General features: G+C 40.0%; 1 protein-coding gene across 2 annotated transcripts; it reads left to right on the forward strand.

Annotated features, from left to right (window-relative positions):
* Positions 1–5,769: 5,769 nt before the first annotated feature.
* C1GALT1C1 (C1GALT1 specific chaperone 1) lies at positions 5,770–8,962 on the forward strand. Of its 2 annotated transcripts, XM_054709626.1 has the most exons (3): positions 5,770–5,902; positions 6,208–6,229; positions 7,975–8,962. In XM_054709626.1, exons 2-3 carry the CDS (start codon positions 6,208–6,210, stop codon positions 8,934–8,936), a joined length of 984 nt encoding a protein of 327 aa, XP_054565601.1. In that variant the 5' UTR covers positions 5,770–5,902; the 3' UTR covers positions 8,937–8,962. The 2 variants fall into 2 exon arrangements, with proteins under 2 accessions (XP_054565601.1, XP_008154346.1); XM_008156124.3 differs by lacking the exon at positions 6,208–6,229.
* Positions 8,963–9,463: the final 501 nt, after the last annotated feature.

A 9,463-nucleotide genomic window follows, 5' to 3' on the forward strand; every position in this document is an offset into this window, starting at 1 on the left:
TCCTCCCAGTGATACCAACAACAATCAAGGCTTAACTACAACAAGACTGTGCACACAGCCCACAAAGGAGTGCACCAAGAGTGTCCACCTCAGGTAACTGGGGAGGCTGAGCCACTAGGCCCTATAGGACACCTAGCACACAAAGCCACTCTATCAACTCAGGGAAGCAGCCAAAATGCGGAGACAAAGAAACAGATCACAAATGAAAGAAATGGAGGAAAGCAAACGACTGGATATAGAGTTCAAAACCATGGTTATAAGGTTTTTCAAGAATTTTCTAGAAAAGGCAGATAAATTTAGTGAGACCCTCGAGGATATGAAAAAGGACCAACTAGAAATTAAACATACACTGACTGAAATAAAAAATATTATATAGCTGAAACCAGTTTGGCTCAGTGGATAGAGCGTCGGCCTGCGGACTCAAGGGTCCCAGGTTCAATTCCGGTCAAGGGCATGTACCTTGGTTGCGGGCACATCCCCAGTGGGGGGTGTGCAAGAGGCAGCTGATCGATGTTTCTAACTCTCTATCCCTCTCTCTTCCTCTCTGTAAAAAATCAATAAAATATATTTTTTTAAAAAAGAAAAAAATATTATACAGAGATCTAACAGCAGACTAGAGGATCACAAGAATCAAGTCAAAGATTTGAAATATGAAGAAGCAAAAAACACTCAACCAGGAAAGCAAAAAGAAAAAAGAATACAAAAATATGAAGATAATGTAGGGAGCCTCTGGGACAACTTCAAGCATACCAACATCAGAATTATGGGGGTGCCAGAAGAAGAGAGAGAGCAAGATACTGAAAACCTATTTGAAGAAATAATGACAGAAAACTTCCCCCACCTGGTGAAAGAAATAGACTTACAAGTCCAGGAAGCCCACAGAACCCCAAACAAAAGGAATCCAAAGAGGACCACACCAAGACACGTCATAATTAAAAGGCCCAGGGCAAAAGAAAAAGAGAGAATCTTACAAGCAGCAAGAGAAAAACAGTTAGTTACCTACAAGGGAGCACCCATACGACTGTCAGCTGATTTCTCAACAGAAACTATGCAGGCCAAACGGGAGTGGCAAGAAATATTCAAAGTGATGAATAGCAAGAACCTATAACCAAGATTACTCTACCCAGCAAAACTATCATTCAGAATTGAAGGTCAGATAAAGAGCTTCACAGATAAGAAAAAGCTAAAGGAGTTCATCACTACCAAACCAGTATGCTATGAAATGCTGAAAGGTATTCTTTAAGAAGAGGAAGAAGAAGAAAAAGGTAAAGATAAAAATTATGAACAACAAATACCTCTCTATCAACAAGTGAATCTAAAAATCAAGTGAATAAAAAATATGATAAACAGAATAAACTGGTGAATATAATAGAATCAGGGCCATAGAAAGGGGGTGGACTGAAAATTCTCAGGGGGAAAAGGGTGTGGGGGTACGGGAAGAGACTTGACAAAAATCGTACACCTATGGATGAGGACAGTGGGGGGGGGGTAAGGGCAGAAGGTGGGGTGGGAACCGGGTGGAGGGGAGCTATGGGGGAAAAAAGAGGAACAATTGTAATAATCTGAACAATAAAGATTTATTAAATTTAAAAAAAAAAAATAAAAATGAAAAATAAAAGAAAACGGGATGAGGCTACCTGCATAGACTGTGGTTAACTGTACAAGACAAAAAACAGATCTCTTCAACAAAAAAATATCAAGGCAGGGTGGGGAGAGTGAAGAGAGCGAGAGAACCTATAGACAAAAAAGAGACCTTTGAGACACAAAAACCAATCACAATATGTAGACTATTTGGATTTTTATTATTAAAAATAAGCATGATATTTGTGATATTATTGGTAATTTGAACACTGACTGGATGCTTGATTATATTAAAGAATAATTCATTTTTAGTTGTCTAGTGGTATTGTGGGGGGAGGGTTAAGAAGCCTTTATCTCTTATAGATACATTTTGAAATATTTGTGGATGAAATTACATGATGTCCTGAAGATGCTTCACAATAACCTGAGAGGGAAGTAGAAGTGACAGAGACGAACAAGATTGGCTTTCAATTTACGTTAAAGCTTCCCAAAAAGTACATGTGGTTTCATTATACTTTTCTCTCTATTCCTGTATATGTTTGTAATTTCCCATAATAAAGTTTTAAAAGGAAACAATACCTAGCATGGCGCCTGACCTACTGCAAACACATAATACATATTTGTTGGCAGGTAAACGGGTTTTTTTTAAAAAAAGGAAAGCTCTCAGACAGCCATCAAATGGAAAAACATTTTTGAAACGGGATTGTAAACATAACTATGTCTGAACACACAAATGAGATTCATTTAGGGACCAAACTATACTCAAATGGAAACAATAATGAATGTGCTCAGACAAGGGAATTTGTTTATTAAATAACTCTAGGCAGAATAGGTACATATACCACAGATACTTAATGTTGGTAAATACAGAAGACATTTCTAACTCTCCAAAAAGATGTTATGTAGAAAACAACCCAACTTAGATTTTCTTCAATATTTATTATTCCAGTGAACTGTTGTAGAAAGCCATGTTCATTTCCCAAAGGCCTTCCCAGTGGTTTTGAAAATTTGAGCGCTCATATGCAAGTGAGTTGCCAATTACTAGATATTAATCACTTCTCATGCTGAATAATGCATGTACTTGGCAGGAGGGCTTTACCAAAAATGCAGTGTTGTCAGTTTTGAATGCAATTCTGCTTTACCTACTGGGTACATAAAGGCAACCAAACTCAAAAGTAACCCTCCCCCACAAGGTGCAGATTAGTGTGTTTAGTGAATTGTTTAATGCAGGTTACTGAAATAAGATGTTTATTTTATGCTTACTATTCCACTACATGGATGCACCATAATTAATTCAACCATTCTCTTATTGATGGATATTCCCTACTTTTGCTATTACAAATAACAATGCATTTGCCCTATACATTAAGCCTTACATTTCGGTGCTTTAATTTCTGGGGGAGAGATCACAAGAAGTGGGTTTGCTGGGCCAAAGAGTATAAATATTCTTAATTTTAACAGACATTAATTGCATGTTATTTTTCTGTCTTATATACAGTGCATAGACTGCTCATTAAGTTATCCCAAATTTTCTGTCCCCTGAATTACTTTTCTTCTAGTTAGTCTGTTGGTTTCTTTTTTTAATTTCTTTTTTAAATTTTCCAATTAGTATACATTCAACATTATTCTGTATTAATTTCAGATGCAAAGTGGTTAAAAAATCATGTACTTTACAGAGTGGCTCCCCCACTGCTTCAAGTACCATTTGGCCCCATACATAGTTATCACGATATTATTGACTCTAGTCCCTATGTTGTAATCTACATCTCTGTGGCTATTCTGTAACTACCAACTTGTACTGCTTAATTCCTTCACCTTTTCACCCAGGCCTCCAACCCTCTCCCTCTGACATCTATGAGTCTGCTCCTACTTTGTTTATTTTTTTCCCATTTGTTTATTTTTTTCCCATTAGATTTCACATATAAGTGTAATCATATGGTATTTGTCTTTCTCTGTCTGACTTACTTCACTTAGCATAATACCTTCCAGGTCCATCCATGCTGTCACAAAAAGTAAGATTTCATTATTTAAAGGGTATTTTTACTGGTTTCTTTTCCTCTTATCCATATTGTCCCTCAAATTTTAAAGATCCCTTTATTAGCTATTCTTCAAATTCAAAAATAACAAATGCTTATTATAACCAGTGGAACAACACAATACAAGGATGTACTAGTACCGTGGTCAGCAAACTGCGGCTCGTGAGCCACATGAGGCTCTTTGGCCCCTTGAGTGTGGCTCTTCCACAAAATACCACGGCCTGGGCGAGTCTATTTTGAAGAAGTGGCGTTAGAAGAAGTTTAAGTTTAAAAAATTTGGCTCTCAAAAGAAATTTCAATCGTTGTACTGTTGATATTTGGCTCTGTTGACTAATGAGTTTGCCGACCACTGTACTAGTATAAAGACAAAACTAATCACCCACACCTGGACTTTCTGATGTAATAAATAGTAACAGCCTGCTGAGGAGCCTCCCACAACTCTCCTTGCTCACACAAACAGATAAAAAATATGTGTACATATATAAAATTTTGTTTGCTTTCACCAAAGTATAATCATACTATACGCATTATTCTGCAACTCGTTTCACTTAACTATGTACATATGTATATATTTATATATATGATGTGAAAATAGACAATATACATTATTTAACAAAATATAGTGAAGATACTCTGCAGACTTACCAGTACTAAAATTGGTTTTTGTATTCCTTTAAAGAACGTAACTTGCCCTGACCAGTTTGGCTCAGTGGATAGAGCGTCAGCCTCCGGACTGAAAGGTCCCAAGTTCGATTCCAGTCAAGGGCATGTACCTTGGTTGCGGGCACATCCCCAGTAGGGCGGTGTGCAGGAGGCAGCTGATTGATGTTTCTCTCTCATCGATGTTTCTAACTCTATTTCTCTCCCTTCCTCTCTGTAAAAAATCAATAAAATATATATTTTTAAAAAGAACGTAACACCGTTATAACTGTTTGTAATGAATTGTTTTTCTTTCTTCCCTGCTAAGCTGAGAGCTCCAAAAGGCAGGGGGGGAGGTGGTGCTAATTTTGTTCACCACTCTAACTCCAGAATTTAGGGTAGTGCTACCAGCATAGTAAATGCCTAAAATCTATTTGTCCATTGTTTCAGTGTTTCTTGAAACCTTCCAACTACATTGGATCATTGCCAATACTCAAGTATATTGTCTTTAGAAACTCAGGCCTAAATCACCATTCAATGTTATTTGGATGGAATCTACTAACAGTACATTTTAAATATTTCTAAGACTTTGTGCCTATCTGCCACAAAAATTAATTTTAAAAAGGCAGATAACATGTTTAGTGGAGAGTTCTGCACTTTTAATTAGGTGACCTGGGTTCTAGTCCCACCATTGCCTTTAATTTCTCTGTAACCTTTAGGAAGTGCCTTATCCTAGTCCTGGTTCCTCTTCTGTAGCTCTAGCATTCATTAATTCCATAAATATATATTGTGTACTGCTGGCACTAGGCTAACTACTAGTGATGCAGGGGTGAAAATAATAGCCAACATTTAACGAATGCTTACTTTATGCTTGGTCTTTTGCTGATGGAGTCATATGCACTATCTCATTTAATCTCCTATGAGATAAGCACTACCGTGATATTTTCCGTAGTTTACAAAGAAGGGGCCTGAGGCATAGCAAGGTGAAGTAACTTTCCCAGCATACCACAGCCAGTGAAGACAGGCTTGGATTCCAGACTGAGGCTTCAGATGCCATTCCAATAACCATAGCGAATCCTTGCCCTCATAATTTGATAACTATTTCTGTGCCTTGCATTTTCGTCCCAGCCCCGTAGTACCGGCTTGAGCACCCTCTGTTAATTAGCGGGTGCAATGACGACGGCAAACGTTAGAGAAAACATTAACAAATCTGACACTAGCTAGAACTGCAAGAGCAACGCTCTCGCTAGTTATCCCAAGCTCTCGCAGCTTCCACGCTGGGAAAGTGAAGAGGTAGGAGGTGTAAGCAGATCAGACGCACGCAGGTCTCTCTGGAGGTCCCATTGGGTACAGACCTGCGTGCAGGTCGCGCCAGCAAGATGCGCTTCTCTGACCTCCGCAGGGGGCGGGGAAAAGGGCGTGCTGCGTGCGCGCCGCCCTTCCCACTTCTCCGCGGGCCGGCCGCCCCGCTGCCCCGCCTTCCCGGCGTCCACTTCCTGGCCCTGCCCACTTTTAGCGAAACCAACGAGAGGACACCGCCTGCATGTAGAGCAGCCCGGCCAAGAGCATAACCGAGCGGCACGCGAACGTGAGAGAAAAGCCTTGCGCAGCTGCTCTTTCCCACCCCTGAGTCTTTCTAGACACGGGTGAGTGCCTGGGCATCAGCCCGCACCCAGAGCGACCCCCAGAGGGGCCCGCCCACGCCCCTCTTTCCGGGGTGGCCTGGGCCCTAACCTACTCCCAGCATGCTCTAGGCGGGGGTTCCCGGGCAGGTGCAGTGGGAGGAATAGTTGGGGGTCAGTGGAGAGATACTTAGAGCCACTTTCCTGGAGGCACTTCTTGGCCCTTCAGTGGGGTCTTAAGGTGACCATGACTTACCTCTCACTTCTTGTCTCCATTTAATCCTCCTCCCTTTTCCATATTCCACCCCCAACTGTCTTCACCTAAAAAGATGCATCTCAAAAACCACTCTGGTAAGATTTGCTTCATTTGTGCCCTGCGCCGTTTTAAGTTTCCCTCTCCTCTGCACCAAATATCCCATCATGTTAATCTCCAGTGTAATTTTTTTCTCCCTTATTGGAAAACATATCTATTCCTTGGTGCAAGTAATACATGAGTAGAATCCCCATAGGAAGAATTCTGACATACATATGTCATTATCAAGCTGGGAGACGTGTGAATTATCACATATTGGCCAGAAGATGAAATGCCAAAATCTTATCGAAACTATAGAGTGCATCTGACAATTGTAATATTAGGTAGAATTTGTTTCCTGTCAATTCTGTTTTCCTCCTTAGAGCTGTGTTTATTTAACAAGTTCTGTGGGTGACACAAGAAACCGTCCTTCCTCTTTCCCCACCTCCCACCCCCACTAAGGAATTACATCTGCCAAGCTATCCCACACCTGTCTTTCTAGTAGAAGTCAAAGTCCATTTCCCCTGGAAGAAAATCAAGGGATGGTTTGCTTATAGCTATATAGTAATGTGTGCAAATGTCAATTGTGGTTAACAAATCCAACATTTTTTTTCATTTGTAGGAAAATAAGGTTATTCTGTAACTTGTTTATTAAGTTATCGATAATATGGGTAGAAGCATTGTTGAGATCATTATTCTGTAATAGAAAAGAACACATTAGACTGATGTCAAGAGATCTGATTTCTAGTTCAATTCTACCATTGACTAATTATGTGACTTAGGGTCAGTTACTTGAACTCTTTTGACCCTCTGTTTCCCTATCTGTAAAATGAAAAATGACATTAAGTAGCTTCTGAGACCCCTTTCAACTTTAAGAGTCAAAGGGGAAAATCTCAGTAGCTAAATAGAACCATTTCTTGTGGAGATAGAGGGGAGATTGGGAAAATCTCAATAGTTGTAATTAATGTTGGCTTTTCTTTTAATTTCTAATTGAAATAAAAATGTAGACCTCACCCCTTTTACTGCCCCCCACAATAAGAAAATGTCTTGGGAGGAAATAAAAATGGTCATCATTGGTTCCTAGATATGCCTATATTGACTGAGTTCTTATGCAAATAATTTAACTATTTTCATTATGGGCTTTTATTGCATCAGTTAGTTGGGATACTTACTGGAAACCATTTAGTCTTAGGAACAAAAGGGTAAATATTAACACATGTGGTGTCAATCTCAAGAAACTTGTTTTAAGTATACTCAAAACACCTAAGGACAGCAGCCATCAGTTAAATAAAGCACGAGGTTGAGAACAAAAAATGCCAACGCAGATACCATTGGTGATTTGTCCATTGTTGGTAGTATTATCTGTTCAATTGAAAGTTTTGATATAAAAGTCTATTTATTTATGTCTGCAGAGGTATTTAAACAATATAATGCAAACTTATGAAACAAAATTCCTTTAAAGGGAATTATAAACAGGTAACCTATGTAAAATTGGTTTCTCGGGTTAATGCTTTGATTTAGTACTTTGTTAATTAAGTCCCCATAGATGAAGTACCAAAATAGCCTCCTAGAAAAATTCTACTGTCTAGAGGTGTTGCTGCAAAGTTCCAGTTTATACTGAACAGTATAAATTGGAAGCTCATGATTTCTAGATTCCTTGGTACTATATGCAACTAACTTATTTCAAACTTGGGAACCTTCTTTTAATGTTGGGCAAAAGATATTTGTATAAGGAATACCAAATCAACTCAGTAGACTAATATTTTTCTGTTAAGTATCCTAAGAATTTTTTTCTTCTTTATAGGAAAAATGCTTTCTGAAAGCAGTTCATTTTTGAAGGGTATGATGCTGGGAAGCATTTTCTGTGCCTTAATCACTATGCTAGGACATATTAAGATTGGTTATGGAAACAAAATGTACCACCATGAGCATCATCACCTACAAGCTCCTAATAAAGAAGATATCTTGAAAATTTCAGAGAATGAACGCATGGAGCTCAGTAAGAGCTTTCGGGTATACTGTATCATCCTTGTAAAACCTAAAGATGTGAGTCTTTGGGCTGCAGTGAAGGAGACTTGGATCAAACACTGTGACAAAGCAGAGTTCTTCAGTTCTGAAAAGGTTAAAGTGTTTGAGTCAATTAACATGGAAACAGATGACATGTGGTTAATGATGAGAAAAGCTTACAAATACGCCTTTGATAAATATAGAGACCATTACAACTGGTTCTTCCTTGCACGCCCCTCAACATTTGCTATTATTGAAAATTTAAAGTATTTTTTGTTAAGAAAGGATCCATCACAACCTTTCTATCTAGGCCACACTGTAAAATCTGGAGACCTTGATTATGTGAATGTGGAAGGAGGAATTGTCTTAAGTATCGAATCAATGAAAATACTTAACAGACTTCTCAGGTTCCCTGAAAAGTGCCCTGAACAGGGAGGGATGATTTGGAAGATATCTGAAGATAAGCAGCTAGCAGTCTGCCTGAAATATGCGGGAGTGTTTGCAGAAAATGCAGAAGATTCTGAAGGAAAAGATATATTTAATACCAAATCTGTTGGGCTTTTTATTAAAGAGGCAATGGCTAATCAACCTAACCAGGTAGTAGAAGGATGTTGTTCAGATATGGCTGTTACTTTTAATGGACTGACTCCTAATCAAATGCATGTGATGATGTATGGAGTATACCGTCTTAGGGCATTTGGGCATATTTTCAATGATGCATTGGTTTTCTTACCTCCAAATGTTTCTGACAATGACTGAGAAATAAAATAAGAGCATGTATATGATCACTGTATAGGACATATGTTGTCATTATTTGTAGTAACAACTACATATCCAATACAGCAGTATGTTTCTTTTTATTTCTCTTTCTCCGTTTGGTGACACTGGTTTAATCACACATTAAAATTTAAATAGGGAGAGTTTTTTCCTTAAAACATATATGAAGGCCGAGCGCACCTGGGTCCGGGTGAGGCCACGCGCCCCTGGGTCCGGGTGAAGCTGGATCCCGGGTCCGGGTGAGGCCGTGTGCTTCTGGATCCGGTTGAGGCTGGGTCCCGGGCCCGGGTGAGGCCGCGCGCCCCTGGGTCTGGGAGAGGCCATGCGCCCCTGGGTCCGGGTGAGGCCACGCGCCCCTGGGTCCAAGTGAAGCTGGATCCCGGGTCCGGGTGAGGCCGTGTGCCCCTGGATCTGGGTGAGGCTGGGTCCCGGGTCCGGGTGAGGCTGCACCCCTGGGTCTGGGTGAGGTCACGCGCCCCTGGGTCCAGGTGAGGCCACGCGCTCCTGGG

The sequence above is a fragment of the Eptesicus fuscus genome, chromosome 1 (genome assembly GCF_027574615.1).
Source record: "Eptesicus fuscus isolate TK198812 chromosome 1, DD_ASM_mEF_20220401, whole genome shotgun sequence".
Taxonomy (NCBI): domain Eukaryota; kingdom Metazoa; phylum Chordata; class Mammalia; order Chiroptera; family Vespertilionidae; genus Eptesicus; species Eptesicus fuscus.